Below are 27,486 nucleotides of genomic sequence, written 5' to 3' on the forward strand. Positions count from 1 at the left end.
TCAGAACAACTCAGCAGCTGCCCTCAAATGTAAAAACCTGTTCATAAATAAGTTGAAACCCATTACAATTAGGCGACTTTCAGTATTGAAGATCATAATCAAAATCAAAGAGTTGATTTACCCTGAAGATTTCAAGTGACATCTGCTGAAATAAAAATATAGTTTGGAAAAAGATTGTAAAAAGATGACCACGTTATTACCAATAACTTTTACATCTGTCATTAATTTTCACTTGGTTGTATCTTCTCTCCTAGTCTGCATCCAATTTCACATTGACTTGTGTTTTATTACAATCTCAATGCGGATCCCATCAACTGAAAAGACTAATAACTGCCTATGAAATGCAGCAAATAGCACGGATATTGTTTCCCTTTCCTTAGCAAAGCACAGGGTCTTGAGGAGACTGTCACAAAGGAGGATTGACAGCCTTGAAGCGATCTCTTTCCAGAATGCAAAGCAGCTACAAATACATATGTGTAGACGAGAATGTTTCCCCCCAAACCTGGAAAGAGTTAATCAAGTTACACTGCTTGAATATGTTAGTGAATGACGTTGAAATGGCACAGGAACATTCTCTAGCCCAGCATATCCCAGACAAACTTCCCCCAGTGACCATAATTTAAGGCAACATTTTAAAAGAGCCCTTTAAATCTCAGCGCTACAGAGAACTGCTGAGGCCTGTAACAGAATCTCTCTTGCCTTCCTCCCCTGACAACACACCGAGCTCAAAAGTATACATTTAACGCCCAAGGGTCCTACCTGTCTTTAAGGAATTTTTATAAAGTAGATGGCTACCTTGGGCTATTTAAGTACTTTGTAGTAAGACATCAATGGCATGTATAGAGATATTCCTTTGATCATTACACCAGTGGAAAAAAATAAGAAAACAACCCCTAAATCTTCACCATATAAATTTATGCTTGGAACTCACCGATGTAAGAATCATACTACAAAACCACAAATAGTATTCAATTTAGTCTCTGTGTTCTCACTCATGTGATAGCCTTTGATATTCCCCATGATGAAAAATGAATACGTTTTACTACAAAGATGATTTCTGAACAAAGCTCTTTTTATTTTGGTTTCCTATTGAAGAACAAGAAATCTAAAGTTAAAAGGGGAAAATCAATAGCTGGGCTTATTACTAGCCAAAACCAACAATAAATGAATGAAATGGAGATTTTCTCTTCTGTAATTTCTAGCAGCACATTTCAAAACTTTTTTTATTGTTCTGTTTCTCAGTTCAAAATTCAAATTATCATTAATATGAGGCAGAATTTAAACTGTTTTCATTTTCATTGCCTGCACTGAAGATACAGAACAGTCTTCCTTTCACTGTATAACTAAGCCTCACCAAATGAAATGTTACACAAGTTTTATTTTAAGGGCTGCTCTTGAAGAAAGAGAGGATGTGAACATCTTTGAAAAACAAGTGCAGAAAGAAGACTAAGATATGTAGATAAATCATTAGTTATATTAAGATATGAAACAGGCACCCAAAGAATGGCATAAAATGTAAATGAACTTCAGGATCTGGTCTCTTAATTTGACAGCTGTTTGACAACTGCAAAATGGAAAACTGACCTCAGACAACTGTGTATAAATGAGACTATTAAGCAGAAGAATTTCATATGGAGTGATACAATATACACTGCAGTAACTCCTCACATGGGAATAGATAAACGTAGACTGGAATTTTTATTGTCTTTGAAGGTGGTGATGTTAAAAAGACTTGAATTTCACAAAGAGGAGCTCTATGCTACATTATCACAATTAATGCCGCTTTCTGAAATACAATGACTGTTGCCTGCAGAAAGAATGCTCACACAGAACTCACAGGCATTTAAAAAAACATATCCAAGGACATGTGTCTAGTATATCTCCAGTGTCTGGAGACAGAAGAAAACGGCTTCTGCACTTGTGTTGCAAATCCGAAGTCACCAGAACTATACAATGAATAGGTCATGGGATAACTTATTTAAAGGGGTTTCTTTGGAAGTGTTACAGGCAGTCACACTTACACATGGACTCTGTATCACCAAAGCAGCACCAGAACAGACACTGATCCATGGAGAGAGTGGCTTAAGGAAATACTCCGCAATTTTGGCCCCTATGGAGAGCTCTTCTTGGAAAGAGTGGCAAAGCAGCAAGGGGGAAGCTTCTATCACGACTGCCTGAAGCTAGGTTAAATTTGATATCCTCAGCAGTAACAGAGAATTAAACACAAAGCAGGGAGAAAGCCTACTTTTAGACGTAACCAACCATTTCTACTCATCGTTCTGCTCTAGATCCCACTGAAAAGGGCAGATCTTCCAAAAGCATCCCCAAGCACCACTTCTTCACATTCTCCAGCAACATAAAGAGCCCTTTGTGATAAGTATGTTTCATTCCAAAGCAGTTAGGCACTTGCTCTTTATTCTATTTCTCTCTTTGGGACAAATACTTAAAACCAGCCTTTCCTACCTCTCTTTTTAACCACAAAAAACCCCACAGAAGTTGCACAACCTGTAACAGAAGAGACAGAAAAAACCCACCCAAGCACTTGCAGCAAAATCCAGACTTAAAAAGAAAGATTACAGCTTTCCAAGCTAACCTAACAAAAGGTTAGCAGTGACAGCAGCAGAAGCAAAGATTTTAAGAGTCAAGTGAATCCAACGGCTGGACTTTTGGACAGAAAAGCAATTTGCTGTCTACTACCTTTAATTTTCAGTAGCAGTGTGTTAGGGGTGGGATTTGTTGGGGGGTTCAGTTTTTGGTTGGTTGGGATTTTTTTGTAGATCCTGCGTTTGGATTTTATGTCTCAATGTCATTCAAGTGGTCAGTAATGAAACTGAAAAATAAACAAAGCCAATCCCAAAGACATCAAATGAGACATGAGAACCATCACCAAAACCTTGAACATCCAAATCTCTCAGACTGAGGAGTCGCACTGCAACTGCACACTGTCTGAAGAATCACAATCACAGAATACCCCGAGTCAGAAGGGACCCACAAGGATCATGGAGTCCTGGCTCTGCACAAACACCCCAACAATTCCACTCTGAACCTGAGAATGTTGTCCAAACACTCCTGGAGCTCTGGCGGCCGCGGAGCTGTGACCATTCCCTGGGGAGCCTGTTCAGTGCCCAACCACACTCTTTTGTTCATTTCTAACTTGCCTTTTGCTAAATGTTCTCATTCCTGTTTTCAAGAGACACTAAATAACCATCTCCTAAACATCTTCTCCCAGTCAGTTGTGTTTTTACAGACCTTCATGACATTCTGCTTCACTGTCACCTACTTAATGCTACCTGGAAACTAATTATGGTATTGTAATAATACCACTGATTTATTCTTACACAACTCTGGCATAAAACCAACTCTACTCCAACTCTACTCCAAGTTAATCCTAGATATGACCAGAGCTATGGAATCACATCTGCATGACAACTTGAAGGAAGTTTGTGCTTTATAGGTTATCCATTTTTTTCTGACTCCAGCAGTAATTCTAATAAAATACTTTAAATCTCCCTACAAAACTTGCTCTGCTCATAAGCCTCTGCATCACCTCTTGGCCTCACTTCAAAAGAAACTTTAGAAACATCCAGATCAGTAGGGAGTTGAAGTCAACTGTCATTTTACAGGGGAGGCACGAATGATTTCCACCAGGAGTGGTCCTTGCCCTGAAGACTTTAATCAGGGATGAAGAATGTGAACTCAACACACAGATCACAGTTCAACGTCTCCCTGTTACGGCTGGAACTCTGCCAGGTGATATTCTCCATTTGTCCCTTCCACACACGGCTCTGCTACTCACCTTTATGCCAACGGGAACTTTCCTCATTGAGGAAAACTCAGCTGAGCAGAAGGAGCCTGCCTGAAGCAGGGCTGGCTCTGCTGCACACTCCCGCTGCCAGGAAGAGGCCAAGAATAATGGTAGAAAAACTTTGGTAATCGGGCTGTAACCAGCACAAGCAGCAAGGGAAACACAGCAGAGACCTCCCTTCACTGCAACTTTATTTTCTATTCCCAATTCTGCTCCCTTGCTGCCTAAGACCATTTCAGATAAGCACTTTTATAATGGATGCCCTTCAAAGATAGTATTTTGCTTTTAATGCCCTTTAACAAACACAAGGCATTCCAAGTCTTTAAGCAGCCTGTAAAAGGTTATTATTTTTAAAAGTATCTAATTTCAGAACATAAAAATGAGTTTGAGGCCGAACTATCCAGCCTGCTCTCAAATGCCAGCACCTTCATAGTACTCTCGGAAGTTACAATGGATTGTCATGTCTCTGTTGGGAGCACCAACATAAATCTCGACTGTAATAAGTAAGAAGTCTTAAAAGGAGAATTATAGGGACAGATTTTCATCTTCTAGAAGTCTGGTTTACTTCAAAAATTTACATAATCTATACAGATCCAGGCAGTTAGCCTTTAGTGACCTGAGAATACCAAACCTCCAAGATTTGCAGACACATCTGGTTTAAAGTCAAAGCTTATATTATTAAGCTGCTATAACTCTTATATCTCCATTCATGTGTCCCATTTTATTTCTTGTCCTACTTTAACGATACTTCCAACATGCCGTGTGCTTTTTAATCTGGATGATGTACCTAATGATTTTGGTATTGAAAACTAACCTCCTCCTTCAGTTTCCATACAGATCTCATAAAAGCCAGAAGAAATGGATTACTGCCCAGAGCTCTGGTTTACTTGTTCATTAAACAGCTTACGCTTAGAATCCTCTTAAAAAGTCACTTAATGGCAAATGGCTATTCAACACTACAAATAAAATTTTTCTAAAAAAATTTACTACATCTTTCTATTCATACCAGTGTTATAATCCCACTGGGGATGCTGCTGAATTTTTTGGTGCAATTTAGACGGCCATTTCCCACCAGAATCTAAGAAATTATGGAGTAACATATATACATATATATATATATGTCTGTATATGTATCTATACATATAAAATCTATACCTTCCCAAAGAATGTGTCATGAATGATGAATTTTAAAACAAAAAATCCAACTGTTAGCAACTGTGGGTAAAGAGATCTTTTTAGGACAACTGACAAATGCCCCAGGAGTTGGCAACATGGATGTTGCACATGCCACGTGTGCTCATCCTACCATAAATTAGGCAGACCACATATTGGAAAGCCCCTGCACAGTGCAGGCATGAATCCAAGAATCAACATACCTTACTAGTGCCTCAAGCAACATCCAACCCAATCTGTGAGCAGCAATATGGGGAAAAATTAAAAAGCATTCTATGAGTAAGAATATTAATCAGCTTAAATCAACTCTCAGTGAGTTTCTTGTTTCTTGTAGGATGTGACGTGTGTTGATTTTCAACTCTCAGCTGCACTAGTCAGTAGCTATACCAACACTCACAAGCTTTGACAAATCTTAATACTTCCTGCCACACTTCCAAGGTTAAGTCATGTCCAGAAAGAAGATGGATGGTCCTTGAGTTTTTACATGCTTAAAGCAGCTTGTTTCCATTCAAGACTACATCTCTCACAACAATAACTACCTTCTTTGATTTTTACAGACTAATCAATTCAGTTTTCAATCTTCTCTCCATGCTCCCCTGAAAAACTGAAGTGTGTGACTCACAGAAGTGTTTTGGCTTTTAGAGGCAAACCCACATACTTTCACACTCTATAACTTCCCAGACTGCAAACTCTGCAGGACACACCTCATTACCTTCTTATGCTGGAAAACCACCAGACACTCAAGCCTGTATTGCAATACAGATAATAAATAAGAAAATTCAGTGCTACCACCACAGACATGAAGGGAAGGCTCCTCTGTTACCTGTATCTGCTGTGACTCACAGACTCTACCTCAAGGACCTGTTACAGTGCCTTCAAAAATGTTTAAATGAGCACTGGCACAGGAGCGGACAACTGGTATTGGATATGCCAGGGAGTTTTCCACACTGGAACCAAACCCACCCATCAGTGCATCCCTTCTGTCAGAGAGTACCTTATCACGCTCTCCATGACCCGCCACCCTGACAATCCTAGAAAGGCTTTTCCAACGAACTGTTTATGGCATTCGAAGGAAAAATCAAAATAATTATATCACTGTGATACCTGTGCCAAACTACTAGGACAGTGAAATTCTGTATGAAGATAAAAAAGGATCAATGTGTCAGAAGAAAGAAGAATTGGAATAATTAAGTACTTCATACTACAGTGTCATCACACTTTCTGAGTCAGGGGAGGTTTAGGTTGGATATTTGGAAAAAGTTTTTCTTCCAGAGGGTGGTCAAGCACTGAACAGGCTCCCCAGGGAATAGTCACAGCCTCAAGGCTGCCAGAGCTCAAGGAGCATTTGGACAAAGCTCTCAGGCACAGGATGGGATTGTTGGGGTGTCCTGTTGTCACAGTTTGACAGTGGCCAAACTCCGGCCACCCACGAGAGTCACTCACTCACCCTCCCCTGCCACAGCTGGGCAGAGGAGAGAGAAATTTCATGAAGGCTTCATGAGCTGAGATAAGGACCGGGAGAAAACACTCCCAGGGCAAAACAGGCTCAATTTAGAGGTACAAAGTGAATTTATTACTAACAAAATCAGAGGAGGATAATGACAAGTAAAATAAACCCTTAAAAAACACCTTTTCTTCCCTCAACCCCTTCCTCCTTCCCACCAACAGTGCAGGGAGACAGGGTGTGGGGGGTTTGGTCAGTTCGTCACCCGAGGTTTTCTTCCACTGCTCAGGGAGAGGAGTCCTTCCCCTGTGAGACCATGGGGTTCCTCCCATGGGAGACAGTTCTCCGTGAACTTCTCCAACACGGGTCCAATCTCATGAGCAGCAGTCCTCCCAAAACTCTTGTGACATGAGTCCCTCCCATGGGCAAACAGTCCTCCCAAACTGCTGTGGCATGGGTCACTCTTCCACAGGGTGCAGTCCTGCAAAGGCAGGCTGCTCCAACCTGGAAGCAAGGGCCCTGCCAGTCCACCAGGTCTTCCACTGGATCACAGCCTCCTCCAGGCATCCACCCACTCCGGTGTGGGCACCTCCCCCACAGGCTGCAAGTGGACCTCTGCATCCCCCGTGGATCCCCATGGGCTGCAGGGGCACAGCTGCTTCACCATGGTCCTCACCACAGCCTGCAGAGGAATATCGGCTCTGGCGCCCAGAGCACCTCCTCCCCCTCCTTCTCCACTGACCTTGGTGTCTCCATGTTGTTTCCCCCACATGTTCTCACCTCCTCTCCTTCTCTGGCTAGAAAAAAAAACCTTGTGCCCCACTTGGTTTTGATTTCCTTCTTAAATATGTTATCACAGAGGAGTTACTATCATCTCTAATTAGCCCAGGCTTGGCCCATGGCATGTACATCTTTACAACCACCAGGGATTGGCTGTGCTGGACACAGTGGAAGCTTCCAGCAGCTTCTTACAGAAGCCACCTCTGTGGCCCCCCCCGCTACCAAAAACCAGGCTGTGCAAAACCAACACACCTGTACAGGACTCCATGATCCTGATGGGTCCCTTCCAACTCAGGATATTCTATGAATCTATGATTCTATGATTACTACATGAGCTACAGAGACATTTACCCACATATACACCAGATCCCTACAGAAAACTGAAATGGTCACTCGAGTTTCCTCACATGAAAGACCCTTAGAAAACAAGAGTTTCGTTTCTTTAGTCTCACAGTTCCAGCAGTCCCAGCAACTGCACAAGAAAGAACCCTTCCCCTTTCAGTGGGGAACATTCATACCATTTGCTCTTTCACTCTTTCCTAGGAAAAGGTGTGCCAAGACCCTCCCTGTCCCTTTTCTCATAACCTAGAGGCACCTCTTCTTTCTTCTCTCCATTACAAGCTACAGCAGAGAAAGGGATGATTCCCTTGGGATACCTGCCTGTCCCAAGCTGTGGCAGATCAGGTCAGAAAAGCCAACATTGCACTACACTTTCCTGTAAAACCTTGCAGCTTTGGAAAAAACAAGTCAAAAGCCACACAAGATAACTGAACTTCTTGCAGCCCATACAAACAAGAGCATTTGAGTGCTTGCTCCAGCCAAGGCTTGCAGCAAAGCACAATGAGCTCTCTCCTAGGTAAGTCAACTCTTCGCAGGCAGTTGACAACCAGAGTGTGGAACAAAGTCAAAAGTCAAAGTGGAATGAAACTTTATCTTAACAGCGACAACAGTCATGGAAAATTAAAGCAAGCGGACTTTTACTCCATTTTACTGCACATAAATCTTTTCCAATGCTAAGACGACAAAGTAGAATCTGAACTGGTAGCATTTATGTAGTATTTTTTAACAATGGAAATTTGAAGAGAACTCTAAAATAATTCAAAAGGAAAAGGACTGCAAGAATGCTCTGTATTTGTGTTTCAATGAGCTATTCCCTAAAGAAATGGTATCGGTAAGCTGTTTCAGGGAACCAGGAAATAATTTTCCCAAACCCTTCGCCACATTGTTGCTATTTTTCATACAGCACAGTACACAAGGTCCTGTATTGCTGTTTCTGAAACTGTCAGGAGTCTAATTCAAGGCAATGAACAGGTTGAATATGGCACCATTTAAATTACAAAAAGAAAGTGACATTTCACTACTTATCTAATAAGGTTAGAACTTAATACTTGCACTGCTGAAGGAATTTGGAGCTATTTGGAAATGTCAAAACATGTATTTAAAGACTAACAAAAAATAATAGTTATTTTCACTTTTCCTTTTCTAAGCTTAGAAAGGCAATACCCACATGGATCAAAAGGCCAGATAAATCTTAAGTACTAAGTTTTCCCTTTTGTCTAGTCCTCTCTTCACATTCCACCATTTCAGCCCTTCAAAATTCCTTTGTTCTGCCTGTGATCAGGGTTTCTGGGGGAAATCTGGCATCAGATCTAAAGGCACCCCCACACCACTGAAGTATTCCTGACAATTCATCACTTGGTAAATTATTTCTTTCTTACCCCCTACCTTGCTTGCACCCAGTATTTCCACAGAACCTGTAAGTGGGGTGCTAATGAGACAAAACTTCCTGCTGCATCCAAGTGCATCATCTTGAGGATCTCTGTATGCACAGAAGTTAAGGGGCTTCTGTGGTTGCCACCTGAAAGCTGCTGTCCATCACATTGGTACTTCAGAAAAACAGGAATCTGTCTTCACTCCCAGCCCATGTCTACTACCAATGCCTGTGCAAATCAAAGGACAGTTTCAGCTAGAAAGAAAACAGAGGACCATGAGGCCGTCTCCCTTGGTCCTAGCAGGACAAAGGGGACTGCAGTCCCCACACTGACATACTGACATCTCCAAAATTCCCCTTTATCACCCTACCACCTTGCTGGCGTTCCTTTAGGAAATCAGCTGCTCATCAACAAATGCAGCAGGGAGAGAAAGCAAGTACCCAATACCAACTGCCCTGTTAACAACGGCACATGCTTACTTTGTGCATCCACAGAAAACATGTCTTTATCAAATCAGGAAGCAGGATGATCCATAAAAAAGGGGCACAACATTAAATTCATTTTTTTATCCACTATTTATGTCTTTGTTGGATTTTAATATATATGAGATGCAACATAAGAGTAAGAATCAAATCAAAACATTTTGACTTAAACTCTCCTAGAATCTGAAGCTTTATGCTAATAGTGAGAGCCACAGAGGGTGGGAAAGTAGTAGCAAAGGTGTCATTACACTTGTTTTCATTGTCTTTGCTGAACATCACAGTGGTGACTTGGGTCTAAGTCCCTAAGGGTTACGTGAATCCCTCTACTTTAAGACTCTTTGCCTGCCATACTCACACAACATGCATGCGAGCAAAGAGAATTTCTTTCAATATCAACTATATATTAATGCATATCAACAATGATATGCATTAATTTATAGTATTTTTCCAAGACCCTTTATCAGGCTTCACTTGTAGGTCAAATAATTCATGCTTTGCAAAGATAATCTTTGCATTTAAAATTTATCAGTCCCTTCAGAGGTTGGTTCTCATTAGTGCTCATCATTTTCACTGCTCATGAAATGCATCCTCACAAGCTGAGCCCATCCTGCTCCATATCAATGATTCCACCACGCTAACTTGATCCAACTGTTGCAATTATGAATCATCTGTTGGAGCCGTAAGTTACGATCTTCAATGACCACTAATGAAGGCTGCCTAGCAGTTAAAATATCAACGCAGCATATATCAACACACTTTAGAGCACAAGATAGACTTCCAGTGTTGCACTTTTCTTATATTTATTATCCACTGTAAATTACATCCCAGGCTGCCTCTGCCACTGACAGTCCTGAAGTACAGAGTTCAACACCAGGTTTTAATAACCCCTCCTGCCAGTTGTTTGATCGCTGGTGGGAAGGCAGGGGGGGCAGATGAAAGGCCAAGCGGCTGCTGCAGGCAGATCTGTTCAGTCAAAACAAAGGGACTTCAGAGAGAGACAGAGATGCATCAGGTGTGAATCCCAAACGAGCAACCTGGAGTGTGGCCTGACTGATTGACACTCACCATTCTCAGGAAAAGGGTAAGCACCTGCCAGTGGGATCATTCCAGATGCAGGAGGGGAAAGGTGGTATCAGCTAGGCATGAATTATTTTGATCTGGAAAGCCAAAACCTTGGAAAGTCATTTTAGACTCTTTCTAAATCACTTCAATTATTCAACTATATCATTTTTAGATACATTGTAGGGAGCAAATCTTGTTGGCATTTAAAATGAGTTCTCTCATTCCAACATGACAGCACAGTTATCTGTGAGGGGAAGGAGCAAAATAAAAAAATTTTCAGAGATTTCGAAAGTGGGCAAGAAAGAACTTTGAGGAGTTTACTTGGCAAAACTCTCCTGCACTGAGTGGAGGTGGGTTGCATGATCTGACAGAGGTCAGCTCCTCCAACTTGAAGCAGAGCATATTAACAACATTAGCATCAGAATAACAAGTTCCCACTCCATGGACATTTGATAAAACACTTCTTTGGTAGGAAAAGTTTAGGCATGAAGATAACACCAAAAACACAGCTGGTTTTGGGAACAGAACTATTGCTGTTCTCTTTTTTCTTTACTGGGATTAAAGAGAAAGGGGACAGAGGGACTACCTGGATTCTGCTAGTTTTATTTTCCACTTCATCAATAACCCAGGAATCTATCACTAGCCACCACTTCCTATGCATTACTTTAACCCTTGGGGTGGTGGGTTTTTTCCTATCCTTGTAACAGAGTTCTTAATTTTTTTTTTTTTTTTTTTTTTTTTTTTTTTTTTTTTTTTTTTTTTTTTTGTGGGCAGCAGGTCAAGGGGAAGATTCTGCCCCTCTCCTCTGCTCAGGTGAGACACCACCTGCCAAGCTGCCTCCAGCTCTGGGGTCCCAGAACAGGAAAGATGTGGAGCTCCTGCTGGAGCAAGTCCAGAGAAGGCCATGGAAATGCTCCAAGGGAGCACCTCTGCTCTGGAGACAGGCTAGGAAAGGACAGGGTGTTCACCTGGAGAAGAGAAGGCTCTTTGCAGCCTTTCAATACTTAAAAAAGACTTGTAAGATGAGGACAGACTTTTTTAACAAAGCCTGTTGTGACAGGACAAGGGGTGATGGTGTTAAAACTCCAAAGACAATAGATTTAGATCAAATAAAAGGAAGACAATTTTTTTCAATGAGGATAATCCAGTAAGTGGACTGACAACTAGAGGAGAGGCTGCTCTGTTTTAACTTTATTCAGCCTGGTGCAGCACCCAAATGACCTTCACAGTTCGTCTTACACCAAAGATCATATACAGGTTCCATGGGCTGGTAACTGAACTCAAACCCCAAATTTCACGCCATTATTTTAACACCAACCCATCCCTCCCACTCCTTACAGCTACACTTCTAAGGAATCACCACCGTCAAGAGAGGATGAGACTTTAAGAGCAAAACACAGCCATCAGATCAGACCCTGAAGGGACAGGGATGTTAACTCATATTTGTTCTCTAATGCTGGTTAATATATTTACTGTATTCCTCATTTTCAGCTCTCTAACTTCAGCTAAGACATTCAGCCCAGTGTACTTCCTTGTCAAGGTACCATCAGTCAATCCCAAGCACATAATTTTATCTCTTGATTACTAAATTCAAACCACTTTAAACATCCTGCTTTCATCTTTATAATTCTCTCCCACTTTTTAACCTAGCTGCAGTTAGAGAAGAACGTACGTGACACATAAAATGTGCACATGATTCCTTTAACATTTTAATGCCGTGTATTGTGTTGTAAACATCTCTTCATGTTTTATCTCCCTCACCATAAATCAGAGGTGACTATCTCAGAAGTCTCAAAAATGACATGTTTTCTCTCTAATATAAATGTAAGCCTCCACTCCTTGAAACTTGAGTGAGCTTTCAAAAATCATCAAAAACCAGAGCTATGAAAAAGCAAAAGATTATCAACAAACTTAATATGATTTTCTCCCACTCCATTTCTATGACAGCCTGGAGTATGGGAAAAAAGAAGTTACAAAATTAGTCTTTACTAATCAGAAAACCAGGGGTTTATTTAATTCATTTGTAACCTGTAAGGAACAGCACTAAGGTAAAATACCTTCTTGTGTATCCATACCAATACACAACACTGAAAGAGTCAGGAAAGCAGACAGTATGAAAATTATACACTAGGAGCATTTATTTGTTTGATTCAAGATTAACACACAGTGTTTACAAGGTGAAACCCAGAATATATTTCCATTTCCTTACCACAACTGCGACTAATATGACTGATCTCTTCCTATGAGATTTTCTGGAGGTTTTGGCTAGCTTAGTAATGTTATAGACACAATGTGTCTCAATCCAGTCCTTGGTAAATGCATTAAGAGATTTTTTAAAATTTTTTTTTATTAAAACCCACTGTAAAATAATGGTTATTTTCAAAAGACAGAATACCAATAAAGAACACTTGTCCAAAATAATTTTAAGTTACTACAATGATGGAAAAAATAAAGAATGCCATTAGAAAGAGAGGGAAAAAAAGACGAAAGGAGTTTTAGCAGGTGGGATTGAGAAGTGGTGACATGTTGTAGTACAATTCCGAAGGGCTGGAGGACATAACGTGGTGTTGGATGATGTGGAAGAGAACCAGGGAGCACTGGCTCTGGGAGCCACTGCAATGCTGGATTAGGTGTGAGGTACAACTCTGAAGTATTGTGATAGGAAGGAGTGAGGCAGAGGCAGAAATGCTGGTGGAGGACAAGAGAAATAAAACACTATCTGTTCCCTGGCACCTTCCCGCAGGAGTTTCCTCCCTCACAGCCCACAGACCCAACACACTCCATGAGAAAACCCAAGGACCCTCTGATATTTATCCAGATCCCCAGAATTCATAACATTTTCCACCAGCCTGAGTCTGTTTCTCTAAAACTTCTCTCTGACATAAATTATTCAAAGATACTTTTCTTGACACTTTCTAAACAAATGTTTCTTGAATGACCTTGCTGTACTGCAGGCACCTCATTTCCCTTTTGTATTTTTTTGTCTGTATTTTCCAACACAACTCTTTCACTCTCAAGTCACAAAACAGTAAGTCGTAAGCTCCTTAAAAATCATTACCCAATTTCACAAAATCGTCATCAAAGTATGTTCTACTTGCCTTGGAAAGCACTGCTAGAATTCAGACTTTGTGGATTGTGAAACCTTTTTCTAAACACACACCTGGATAAATATCCAGACTCTACTTCTATAAACAATGAAAAAATACAGAGTTGTCGATTTGCATCAGGTTTTTTTATTGCTTTCTTGTAAAAACAATGAAAGTGGGGCAAGAATCTCCACTTAGGCACATTTTTGTAACTTTCTGGCTCTTGCAGCCAGGAAAAAGTAAGTTTAAAGTATGATACACAACCATCTGAAAACAAGGAGAAAGTGGTAATTAGAAGATTGTTTCAGACCAACTTTGTAAAGAAATAGAACACAATGTCTTGGTGTCTGTGTATTACTTAGCACAGGCCTGGCTCCTGCCCCAGTACTTAAGTCAACTTAAATACTTAATTCAGCTCAATTCACTGTGGGTAAAACCATCTCAGCTCCTACCAGATTGCTAAAATCAAGTAGTTGAGAGAAGGAAAAAAAAAAAGGAAAAAAACCCTCAAACCTCAGAACCTGACCAGTTACAAGTTTCTATCAATACTTCCATGAATTTTACAGATCACAGGACCAGACTCTTCACATCCTGTCCTAAATCACAGGGAAGAATCTTACACAATTCACACCTCACCTTCCCGCAACATATGTAGGGATTGTAAATTGTGCACATAGATTTATCAGGGAAATGAGGAGTGGGAAAGATGAGTTGCCCTTAAAGATGTACAGATTTATAGCAATATGGGAAGCGGAAAGACAGTTATCATATAAAAAGGTCCTTAAGGGATAGCGAGGAGCAACAGGGGAAACATGAGTCATGAGCTGCCAGAGAAGTGGATGCGTATGGGGAGCAATGGACAGAGCAAAGTAGCAATAAAGGAAGTTCCAAGTCAAATGTGCTCCTTCCCAAAGGTCGAGACAGATACCCAAGCCTAAAGTATTTATGGAAAATTAAATTCCCAGCCAATTCAGACACAGTAACACTGGGAAAAGGACACTCAACGACTGAAAGGATCCACTGATAAGCAACAGATCCCTAAACACAGCTCTCTCCTTTTGCTTCATTACCAACTCTGCTCCTTTGGTTTTTTTCAGCAGGCGTAATCTACCTTCAAGGTCTTTCTACATCGGCAAGTGGCTCAACATGAGCAAGGGTGAAAATTTAAAGTGTTCAGCTAAAATCGTGAAAGGCAGTTTGACACACTGTGAGGCTGGAGTAACTTGCAGTGAGTAAAGAGTGAATTACGACCCCCAGCACAAAGTTACTGCACTCCTCCTAACTCCCCTTTCCTATCCCAAGTGTCCAACTCCAAATTACAGCAGAGAATTCCTGCACTCCTGAGTAATTCAAGGGTTTAAAAAGTAGCTACTTTTGGGACAAAATACAACGAGCAACACATGGAAGCTGAAGACAGAGAAAACCAGTTATTCGTGTGTGAATGTCAGCTCTTGGAAGATCTAGCAAAATCTCAAGACAAGTTGCACAGGAGTCTCTAAATAAGCAATCACTAATTCTCGTAGTCCGGTAGTATCCAAACCAAAAGTGAAGGTATGTATAACAGTAAATATTTCAAAGGATAACCCATAAATTTAATTTTTATTATTAAAAAGGTAGTAAAGGAAAAAAGGGAGGAAAAAAGGATGCATCTAAAATTGTATCAAAATCCAACAAAACTTCACCTCAGTTATGACAGCCTTTCTACTCAGCCTTTGTGTGAAAAATATGTACATGATAACTAAATGTATTCTTCAGAAAAAAACAGGACTTACTCAAAATTATTTTTCAAGGCTATCCATCTGTTTCCAAGTTAGATAGGCTACCTAAACATTTCCAAGTAATTAAAAATCATGCATCATCCTTCCCATTTTGCAGAGAAAACAGAGTTAGCTGCCTGCCCCAGTTTTAAGCTCACTGAAAACAAACTCTAAACCCTGTACAAACAGTAAACAGGACTTACTTCATGCTGAGCAAAACGTGTACTGATGGGTGCAATCTCAAAAATGACATCACATGTCTACAACTGAGGTGTTACACGGTATAGACATCAAAGGGCCCAACTCAACCAAGGTGACTCCAGGGTGCAGATCACAGGCAATCTCCACTAGTGGAGTCCCAGGACTAACAAGTGATTGCTGAAACCATGAAGTGCTGTCAAACGCGGACTGCTGCCGCTCCTTCTTTTTCCAGGCCACGCTTACAACTGAAAGTGACCATGGCTACTACACTTTGCAACCCCGTTCAGCGCCACAAGTGTTATTACCTGTTCACTAGTTAGGCTTTCCTTTGGGATGTAGGGAGAGCCCAAGAGCCACTATGCTTCACGGTTGAGTGTAGGAGAGCCAAGATCATTATCAAGCTCCACAGGCTGTTGACACATGCAGGGAAGCTCAAGTGCAGGCACCTGGAACGTGTTTGGCATGGAACAACCTCCATACAATGGAGGTTCTCAGTACATTCTGCAGATGTGCAGGAGATACCATGATCCCAGCCTGGACAAAACCCCACTGAAGTCCCACTACAGATGTTTAGAGTGGCTCTGAGCCACTCTTAAGACAGATTCAACAAGGTCATACGACAACACAACCAAAGAATCCAGCCCATAAGACTGGAGCCCCACTGCCAGTTCTTCCTATGTCATTTCCAGAGACCCAGGCTTGGGTATTACAAAGATAAACATTATTATTGGGAAGCTTAAAACCTCATCAACTCCATTCTACGTAAACACACTGTGCCTAGCAACTCCACTTGAATTCTCAGGCATGTATTGCTTTTGTGGTGTCAGTTTTAGCAGCTCAGAGCTCAAACAGCAGCTGAAGGCAAGGCACTCCCGGTCATCCAGTCACACTCCTGGCAGTGCTCCAGAAGCCAGGACGACACACCAGTTTGCTGTACGGATGAAGAGATGGACTGACCTGATTGATGGAGTTGGCAGCACAGGATGCCAGGCCAGTTCCAAGGGACGCAAGCAGGAAACAGGTGAGCTCAAAAGGGACCGGGGCCATGGCAAAGCCAGCGGACGCAGTGCTGACGACCAGAGCTGCAACACAAGGGAGAGCACAGTTCAAAGCATCAACAAGAAACCATCTTTGTACATAACACTAGAGTTACGGCTTTCAAACCCCGAAAGACTCTTGTGCAGGTTAACTTTATGCTATTTTTATGGTTCAAAGTAGCTCCAGGAACTGGGGACAGTTAAAACCAACACTACATAACGATATCAAAAATGAGAAGGAGAACTACCAGGGATGAAATAAGAAACCCAAAAGCAGCAGCACATTAGCAGAAGACATGAGGATACAATTGTATCTCTGTATTCCCTACTTTATGGATTTGCTACAGGACCAAACTGCCCCACACAACACACCCCCGACAAGTATTTGTTCCAGTAACTCACATGTTACTGCAAACGCAGAAGAAAACCAGTATGAAAAAATCCCAAACTGAGATACATGCTTTATATCAAATTATAGCAGGAATTTAAGCAGTGCAGAGTCAAAAAGAGACTTGGGGCATGCAGCTACAGTAATTTCACTGCACAATCTCTGTTCCCATCGCTCTTATCTGACACGCACACTTTGGGCTGAAAGTACAATCACATCATCACAGAGACCCCATGACACTTAATGGTTTCAAAATTTGAGTGGGTTCATAAAAATCCATTTCAGGTTTGTCACCCAAAATTGTAACTTTAGTACAGTACTGCAAACCACATCCTTAAAATAAGAATTACCCATGTTTCAATCCTAATATTGTAATTAGCCAAATAATAGGTCTCACAAACCTCACTTTCGTCAAGAAATAGTATGTGACAAATTTCTTATACTATAGAAGTCAGCACACTTATGTAATATCTTGCTCATGACCTTGAGCCTTACAATCTGAAATTAATATTTATTAAACAGAAAGTATTTTAATTATATTCTGCATGTAGTTACACATTTCAGACCTCAGCTAGCTTAAATCAAAGCATCGAAATGTTCTTATCTTCCTGATTCATACAAAGTCTCCTTTTTGTCTGAAGTTAAATGACAAATAAGTAATCTTTGCTAACTGAAAATACCTGGATTATCTATTAAGCAGCATTTCTTGAGACAAAAAACTAAATGTCATGGCAGAGACCTGCCAGCAAGGATGCACATACAAAGTGCTCATTTCAAGAACTGCGCCTGCATAAGACCCTTAGGATTTACTCCTAAAAACACAGTGGAGAAAACCTGCTGCTCATCAAAACTCTTCTCTAAGTATTAAAATCCATTGATGACTGAATAGGATTATAGTAACACGCACAATATTAAAATAAGCTTTAATTATTTAGGCTCATTACGGATTCACAGGCTAATTCTACAATACAGCAGATCTGTGACAGAGCTGTGACTGAGCAGCTCTGAAACAACCACAGATTCTGCTGCCTCCCCAGACAAATGAACATGAAGGTACTGATAATTCTGAAAGACTGGATCTTATTTATTATATAAATACAACACCGTGTTAGTTTCCAAACTCTTGGATCCTCCTCAGTAATGCAAAAAAAACCACGAAATGCTTTGGTACAACCGTGAGAGTTAAAAAAATGCACTGAAAATGACAGTGAACAGTGGCATTTGTATTTCCAAGAGTGATTACATTCTTTTTTTTTTTTTTTTGCATAATAAATCACATGCTCGCTTCTAGACAAGAATTTAATTAAAACTTACCTTAGAGAGCACTTTACACCAATTTATTATGAGAAAACACCAACTCATTTACTGGAGAAGAAAGGTGGAATGGATTGGCAAACAGTCAGTGTAACATTACCGCTACCCTGACCCCAAAGAAATTCTAACACTGTACAGCTACAGCACTAATTAAAGTCCCCATTGATTTCTCCAGATTAATTTTAGCCACTCATTTTAACGTGACTTACCAGGATCTCATTTAAAAAGGGTGCAGTACATCCTCTCCCATATCCCATTAAAGCAGGTATTTTTCCTTGTTTGGGCAGGGTTTGTACACCAGGCATCCCCTGCTTCCCTCATCACCCAGATATCCCAATACAACACATTAGCAGTAAACAGGAAAATGCTCCCTTTGGATTGGGAAGTTTATTTTCTTTAACTGTGGAAGCAATAATTTACTCTTCAACTTCCCTTATGGAGGAAAAGTATATTTAATTGAGATCACATCAAGGGAGTGAGGTCACTGACTCTGTTTGCTTTTTAATCCCTGTTAGCTTAGTGCTTTAGGGGCCAAGTTAACTTCACCTTATTGCATAGTAAATGGAATCGATCCTTTCAAGACTTGTTGATGAGAGCTAGCATTATACATGTTCTTCAAAAAGAAGCCAATATTTAAACTTATGATCTCAGCCTAAGCCTTATTTTCAGTCTTTTAAACGTTTTTAGCTTTAACAAAAATTAACAGGGGACATTTGTCTCCCATTTCAATGTAGATGAAAAAATGCTAATTTGGATTGGTGACAAAGAGTGAATTATAATGTTTCTGGCATAAAAACACAGTCCAAAAGTTTAGTGTGTTCTTTACATTCCTTTTCCACTTCATCACAACGTGATCTGCCTTTATAAATCCTTTGTATTCATAGCATGTGAATCACTATGCCGTATTTTGTTTACCTACTATTAAAAAGTAGCCAAGCCAAAATAAAAGCACAGAAAGCCAAAGCAAATCAATCATGCTCTAGAATTCCCTTCCACTCCTGTACTGGTGATATATCAGTACATAAGGAAGGACAAAAACAAATATATTTGTACTTTTTTTTAAGAAACAATTTCACTGCTTTACCGCAAATATTTAATATTTATTTCTTAAAGGAAAGGACTTTGCCAAAAGCTGAAGAAATATTCCTTCCCAAGTTTTCACACTTTGGTTTCTGGAAAGCCAACTGTAGCAGCAGTATTAGTGCTACACACCTGACCAACATGCCCTTTGTAAGCTCAGGTTTGTTTGGACACATCAAAGTTTTGATACAGATTATAACCTGCACACTAATAAGGGCCAAGCTCCCGAAGCAAACTTAAATTTGGGATTTGAAACAAGTCTGCATCAAATCATGCAAAATTCAAGTGCAATATTACAAAGAGAGCAGACAACCTCTTCTTACCGTCAAACAATTTAAAAATACTTTGCTAAAAACGAACTGTAATAATGGTTTATTTTTATTTCATTATTTTTCTTGTAGCATGGAAAACAAATTGCCAGAAAGCTACCACTATTCAGCTTTTGTTTCTCTGAAGGGGTAATAGTTACTGGTTTAATAAACACAAAAGAAGAACCACCTTGACAAGTCTATGAAATATATTTAGAACTGATAATAAATGTAGACTATTAATAATCAGAACAATAACTACCAATAAATCTTTGTCAAGGTTTCTGGCTATACTGAAGGTACAATTTAAAGAATAAATGCCATTATTCCAGAATCAAGTGGGAACATACTGGAACTCCACTAAAGCAAATGCATTTTTTTACTACAGCAGCTGTTACCAGACTTTTAGCCTACAAACGCAACACAGGCCCCTTATTTAGTCATTGCTGCAGTTTGGTAACACTCAACAGTCATTATGCCAAACTGGATCTTCATCATCTTCATGTCACCAATACACAACAAACAAAGATGAAGCAGGATGTTCACAATCACATGTTCAATCAGTACCAAATATCTCAGGCTTCTGATTTTCAGTTCAGCACATTTGTGCTAGAGGATCACTATTGCACAGACACAAATCCATACAGAAGCAATACATCCAATAAATTCCAGCTGCTTCCTAGTACATACAACAGAATTATTTCCTTATAACAAGACATATGAAAAAAAATTCTAGTTTAGTCTTCAAAACTTAAAATGTTCAGAAATTATCATATTTGTCCACACATGTTGATCCAGTTCTCAGACAGGTGCTATGTAATCACAGATTAGGTTAATTAGGTTGGAAAAGACCTCCAAGATCATCAAGTCCAATCTTTGACTGATCACCACCTTGTCAATCAGACCAGAGCACTGAGTGCCATGTTCAGTGTTTTCTTAAATACATAGGCTGCTGTACATCACAGAATCATAGAATCACTGAATGGTTTGGGTTGGAAGGGACTTTGAAGATCATCTACTTCCAACCCCCTGCCATGCGCAGACAACTTCCATTATCCCAGGTTGCTCCAAGCCCCATGAAACCTGGCCTCGAACACTTCCAGGGATGGGACAGCCTGTTCCAATTTAGCTGCTTGTCCTCACAGAAAGACCAACAAGCTACAGGAGCAACAAAGAGGAAATGTTCACAAACCCTAGAGAGATATCTAAGGGAATACTCGGCATTTTTCGTATCATGCTTTCATCAGTTTGCCCAAACTAAAAACTGAACTTTGATTTTCCTGTGGTTTTACATACAGCTCATCTGAGTTTTCATCTGTAATCTGTAAACATTACTTAAATCTAAACTTGAAGTTAATTTTAAGAAGACGAGACAACGTGAAATTCTTAGTGTGTGTGCGTTATAAATCACTAGAATTTCTTCCTATTCCCATACCTTCCCTCGTCTCTCTCCTATTTTCAGTTACACATCAACTTCAGGATCAAGTTGAAAACAATGCATTTATAATTCTGAAAACCTGCCAGATGGATGCATTAGCTTTCCAAGCGCCTGGATGGTAGGATACAGCTGTTCAGAGAGCAGCCAACATAAAACACAACAGAGACAGGAATGGATGGAAATTGAACCCAAAAAGGTAGATTATGTGACATGTAATTAAAAGTTCCCTAATTGTTTTCTATGGCGAAAGAATATAAACAAAATCTATTCCTGTTTTTAAGGCAGAGCTTCTAATGGCAGAGTCACAAAAGCTGCAGTTTACATGAAGCAGGAGGGTATGGAAATAGCAAAACTCATTTCCTTTCCAAGGTGAAGTACAGTTCATACTACAAACAAAAAATCTCTTTCCATCAGCAGTGGGAAAAGAATAGAGCATAAGGAAGTCCCATTTTAGCATAACACAGAGTTTGCTTTCTTGTTATTTCATACTCTAAAAAGTATAAATAAAGAGTCTGCCAAAAGAAATATACAGGATATGAGATCTATCAGAACTTCATGGGCGAAAGGAACTAAGTTGTATGACATTTGCAACTTAAAAACTGACCTCGGAGAATTTATTCTTCTTTAAAAAAAATAAAATCAAAGAACTACAACACCATACTCTTTACAGAGTATAAAATTTGTATAAATGATTACACAAGTTGGAAAAAATTTTCCTTGCTCCTCATATTACACACAGTGTTATTCCTGCTCATCTCCTACACTATCCCATGACCAATAAAGACCAACAACAGAACTCCCCTCCTACAAAGCCCTCTTCATCCAACTTACTCTTTTACACTTTCCACTTCCAAAAAATCTGCACACCAAACACATGAAGATCACAACGAGAAAAGAGGTTAAGATTTTTTCTGTATCTCTCTATACCTGTTCAAGAGGTAAAGTTTACCACACTTACCTTGGATCAAGAACTCTTCTAAGAACAGCAGAGACAGAGATATGCTAAAATCACAGTCCCTTTCCCAACAAGCTTGCAAGCTGGATTAATAATTGTACAGCTGTTTAGAAATTAGCAGTTAAGCTTACATCTTAAAAGGCATTTTCATACAAAAAAATAGTCCTGAAGGGAATGAAATTCCCTAACCTTTGCCTTCTATACCCTATTTTAAATCCAGAGTGGTGCTTGCCTAGTTAAAAGAGCCTACCAGGAACTGTTGAAGAGTTTTGCAGCAACTCCGAGACCACGCAAAAAAGTATCACATGAAATTGTTTTCTCTTGAAAATGACACTCTTGTGTCTTGCTGAAGTCGTTGAAACTCCGATTTCAAGGACTACCAGTAACACTGAGATGTGGTACGAGCACTGAGCATATCCATCAGGAAACATGAAAAACCATTTCAAGCGCTTTCAACAATAGTCAATTTTCTCTCTCTGGTCCCTTAATCATAGCATTGTACGTTTTCATTTCTGGATCTAGTGAAATTTTTAAATTTAGTTCTACTTCAACAGCTAGCACAGCATTCAATTTCACATAAAAGACATTTCAATAAAATCATCTCAATGAAAATGTGCCAGATCTAATTGTTCACACAGCATTTCCAAGTTACCCATGGTGAGCCCAACACAAACAAAGTATTATTAAAACTGAACAGCATGGGAGAGAAAAAGGCAAAACCTATATAATGCAGAAAGAAACACGAGGTAGTAATTGAGGCTGTATGTACCACAAAGTTGCTGCAAATAATCCTGATAATTGCTGACTGTGCTATACAACCTGAGTTTGAAATTTCCAAGGCTAATATGTTAATGTGACATAGTAAAGTATCAAAAGACATGTTTTCATCTCACCAAACTCTTTACCAGCACAAAATAAATGCCCTCAGGCTTTCTAAAAACAACGAGGAAAAAAATTTGGATGCGCAAACAAGATCAGTTGTGCCAAATCCAAAACACAAGATGTATCGTCACACTGAGCTGAAAATGTAAATCACCATTATACACTCTATGTGGTCAGTTTTCCACAGAATAACAATGAAAACTTACATATTGGAAGATAAAAAAGCTTTTAAAAGTAAACTGAATTCAGGACATTCATTACAACAAATTTTTATGGCAAAGAAGAGTCTTGTTATCAGGAGTTCATTTGACCCACTGGAGAGCACCCAGGCAGGGACTTGGGAAATTACATTTCCCTTCTCGGACTTTATCCCATAGACAAGATGGAAGGCTTTGGTCAGATCATTAGAGGCTCCTCAGAAATAAAAGTATATATAGCACTACCTATTGGCAAAGGAATAACTTGTAATTGTTGAGTATTACTACCAGGACAAGACAAAATGTAGTTAAGGCTGCAAGGCAATTGCTTAACAAATTGCTGATTTGAAGAGACAACTGACTGAAAAGTAAATTATATCTTCATTTATAAAACTCAATTGGTCAGACTCAAAACATTTTCCTTTCTAACATAGGAAACTATTTGGATTAGCTTATGTTAGGACTTCTAGTGCTAATTTCACAACCAGCAGTACTGCAATGAAAGGTATATAAATAAGACAGAACACTGCTAAACTTAAGCAAGACAACTTCAAATACTGAACACATTATTTGTAAATTCACTTCCTTATCCAGTTTCACTGTAGCTTGTGTACTAATGCTTGCTTACTTCCCAAAAACTAGCTGACAACAGGATGCAAGCTCCTCTCATTGTTTTTAAACAAATTTAATGGGAAAACTATTAAATGCTTCCATAAAACAATTTTCCTAGCACATACTTGATGAAATTGATCCAACTTAGCACCAGTAAAGTGGGAATTATCACATGCAAACCTAAGCCGTACCAGTAAGATTACAAAGAATTCTGCCATCAAGCAGAATGCAGAGAAATGAGAAAAAATGACCAGTAATACCTGTAAGCTTGATTTTGGACAAGCGTGCCAAAATTCCGGGCAAATCATCCAGCCGTAGCTTCATTTCTTTCCATTGTCTATCTTCTTTGGATTTGGCTCCCACTGGTATGACTGAGTCTTCAGTTTCTGCAGCTGATTTAATTTCTCTCAACTCATTTCTGCTTGATGTCTCAGACCACGACTGATGGACAGGTGAAACTGGGCTAATTTTGCGTACAACCTTTTTTTCCTGATCCAATTGCTGAAGCTCGTGAAAGGGAGACACAACTGAATCGGACATGGGTTTGGCTCGTTGGCTGAGGTCTTTGTTGTACTGTGTTACATACTACATACAATGAGAAATGTTAAAACAAATAGTTAAAGATATTTCTGTCCATTTCACTTTATTAGCACCAACAATATTATTGCTATTTTATTCTTGTTAGGAGAACTACTTCTATAACACAACTGAGTTAGTCTGAATTTCAGACACTTATTTCACACACAGAAAGGCATCTGAAGTTGGCCTAGATACTACAAAAGCAGCTTTACAACTCACAGCTGAATCAATAATGTTTACTTAAGCTTAGAGAATCCCATTTGAGTAAGTTTACTTCCTCCCCCATAGCTACAACAGCGAACTCTTTGTTCATATGCAAAACCACCAGGTAATACAACTTGGCTTACAACTAATCAAGTCGCAGAATAATAAAGGTTGGAACGACCTCCAAGATCATTGAGTCCAACCTTTGACCAAACAAAATTCATCTTTAAACAGAGAAATATACAAATGCCCACACAACTTCAGTTTCCAAATGTTAAGTACTAAAGTTGTGCATCTTTAAGAAATGAAAAAATTAAAAACATGCCAGAAAATACAATCTATCACCTATGATATAATCATCTCCCACATTAGTCTACTATTACTTATGCCAAACTTTATGTTAATTAATTAGACAACAAATTTCAAAGGAACATATATTGAACAACAAATTAGGAGACAGTTGTTTGCTCTCGTTTAGAGCTCTCAGAATAAACACAGAATAAGAGCATTTAGATTCTCCTTCATATTTTCTTCCCCAAAATATTCTATATATTTCAAGTACCAGAGGCATAAAAAGACAGAACTTTCAACCAATCCTGATTTCAAGTAATCAGTAATAATTACAGTAAGGACGAGTGGTCTGCAACTCTGAATGAGTGATGTGGATACAGATCAAATCAGCCATACAATTTTAAGAAAATTACTACCATCCACTTACGTGTGATACAACTGGTCAAAGAAGAAGATGCAATTTCAAGGGTTTGAATGATAATTACAGCTCTTTTAATACCTCAAACTAACAGTACACTGTAAATGTAACCCATTAACTTAACGAGCTCAGGAATTTTGACTCAAACTGATTAACTCAGAACACACCACCTCCACGAGTGAGTTCCATCTACCACTTCTATGACAGCTTGCCAAGATGTGCCTTTATTAGCATTTTTATAAATCATGATTTTAAAATAATTTTATATCATGTTTTTCAACAGGAGATGAGTGCCCTATTTCAAGGCACTTGAAATAATTTTTAATGTCAAGCAGAGGAGACTTTGCAGCACAAGGTGCTGTCCTTGCTGCAAAAGGTTTCCTCCAGCCTCAGAGGTTTTAGAATACCAAGTGCTTTAACCCTGATTGCGTGAAAAATGGAGACGCTTAGAATTGCCTTGAGTTTGGCTGATAAGAAAAATCTTACTTTTATCAACTAATCTCCATTTTGATTTATCACATGGGATGAACAAGAAACATGGGATAAATACACTCCTTGACTTACCATTCGTTTGAGAAAGTTAAAGTACTGAAAGGTAATCAACCTGTCGTTGGCTATATGGTAAAGGTGCACAAACCGGTATGGAATCTGCCGTACGCCAGTGTTCCTCAGACGCCAAACAAATAATCCTGTTTAACGGAAAACAAGAAAAAAGATAACAGTAGATTCCAGTTTCTTCTCTGCCACTGACTTTGCTTCTAATTGAGACTACAGTGTCTGTTGTCAGCTGTGACACAGGACACCCCAACAAATGGGAACCAGGGTCAGGTGAGGGAAAATGTTTGCTGCTCCAGGTAAAAGACCTGACAGTGCAGAATCCTGGGATCATTAAAGATGGAAAATATCTTTAAGATCAAGTCTGAATATTAACCTAGCACTTCCAGGTCCACCACTGAACCATGTCCCTAAGTACCACATCCACATGTTTTTTGAACCCTTCCAGGGATGGTGATTCCGTCACTGCCCTGGGCAGCTTGTACCAGTGCCTGACCACCCCTTCAGTGAAGAAAATTTCCCTAATATCCAATCTAAACCTCCCCTGACACAGCTTGTGGCCATTTCCTCTAGTCCTGCCCTTTGTTCCCTGCAAGCAGAGCCCGACCCCCACCTGGCTGCACCCTCCTGTCAGGGAAGTGTGGAGAGTGGGAAGTTCCCCTGAGCCCCCTTTTCTTCAGGCTGAGGCCCCTCAGCTCCCTCTGGTGTTCCAGACCCTTCTCCAGCTCCGTTCCCTTCCCTGGACACATTCCAACCCCTCCTTTTCTTTTTTATCCCGAGGGGCCCAAAAACTGAACCGTAGACATGTCCTAATAATTTTGGGTGTTTCTTTCAAATTCCTGAGCTCCATAAGATGCATTTTCACAGACTATCCTGAGCTGGAAGAGACCCACAAGGATCATCAAGTCCAATTCCTGGCCCTTCACAGGACACCCCAATAATCCCACCCTGAACTTGAGAGCTGCTTGAGCTCCCGCAGCCGTGGTGATGAAGTATCGTAGAATAGTACTGTCCCACTCCTATACACACTGTCAACAAGACTATCTTGTCAAAACAGCATTGAGAGGAAGCAGCTGCCATAGGACACCACCAAAGTCAAACACGTGGAGGACGCAGCGCAGTGTGGCACACGGGGACGCCCCGCACACGAGGACACGCACACACATGGCCGTGCAGGCTCCGGGGATCGCTCCACAGAGCAGCCCCGGGCCGCCCCGGCCCTGCCCGCACACCTGCCCTCCCGCCCCCGGCTCCGCGGTACCTGCGAGCGCCCGGGGCGGGCGGCAGCGGCGGGCGGCGCTCATGGCCGCGGCTGCTGCGCCGCTCTCCCCTCACCGCCTGGGCGCCGCCATGTTCCCGTCGCGACCTCCAAACGCTTTCCGGGTCGGCGCTACCGTGGAGGCGGAGCGGCCATTGCGGGGCTGTCCCGACGCGAGGGGCGGTCGTGTCGAGACCATACCGGAGGTCTGTCAGCGCTGCGCTCCAGTGAGGAGTGGCTGTCCCCCGAGCTAGTGAGTGTTTTATACCGAAGTTTGAAATTCCCCAGGCTAATATATAAAAGTGGCGTGGTAAGTGTCAAAAGGCATGTTTTTCACCTCTCTACCAGTACAAAATAAAGGACCGAAAATAACAGAATCACAGAATCGTTTGTGTTGGAAGGGACCTCTGGACATCACCCGGTCCAACCCGCCCTGCCAAGGCAGGGATCACCCAGAGCTGGTGACAC

At 40.4% G+C, this 27,486-nt stretch overlaps 1 protein-coding gene across 1 annotated transcript in view; it reads right to left on the reverse strand.

The window, feature by feature from the left end:
* LOC116453598 (protoheme IX farnesyltransferase, mitochondrial) overlaps positions 1-27,132 on the reverse strand; it is a 102,855-nt gene extending 75,723 nt beyond the window's left edge. The window contains exons 1-4 of the mRNA XM_032129222.1: positions 27,022-27,132; positions 25,770-25,894; positions 23,974-24,298; positions 16,460-16,584 (exon numbers count right to left, since the gene is read on the reverse strand). Of these exons, the coding sequence (XP_031985113.1) occupies positions 16,460-16,584; positions 23,974-24,298; positions 25,770-25,894; positions 27,022-27,064 (618 nt within the window). The 5' untranslated portion in view covers positions 27,065-27,132. The remainder of the gene's footprint in view (positions 1-16,459; positions 16,585-23,973; positions 24,299-25,769; positions 25,895-27,021) is intronic.
* Positions 27,133-27,486: the final 354 nt, after the last annotated feature.

Source organism: Corvus moneduloides, chromosome 19, assembly GCF_009650955.1.
Source record: "Corvus moneduloides isolate bCorMon1 chromosome 19, bCorMon1.pri, whole genome shotgun sequence".
NCBI classification, from domain to species: Eukaryota; Metazoa; Chordata; class Aves; order Passeriformes; family Corvidae; genus Corvus; species Corvus moneduloides.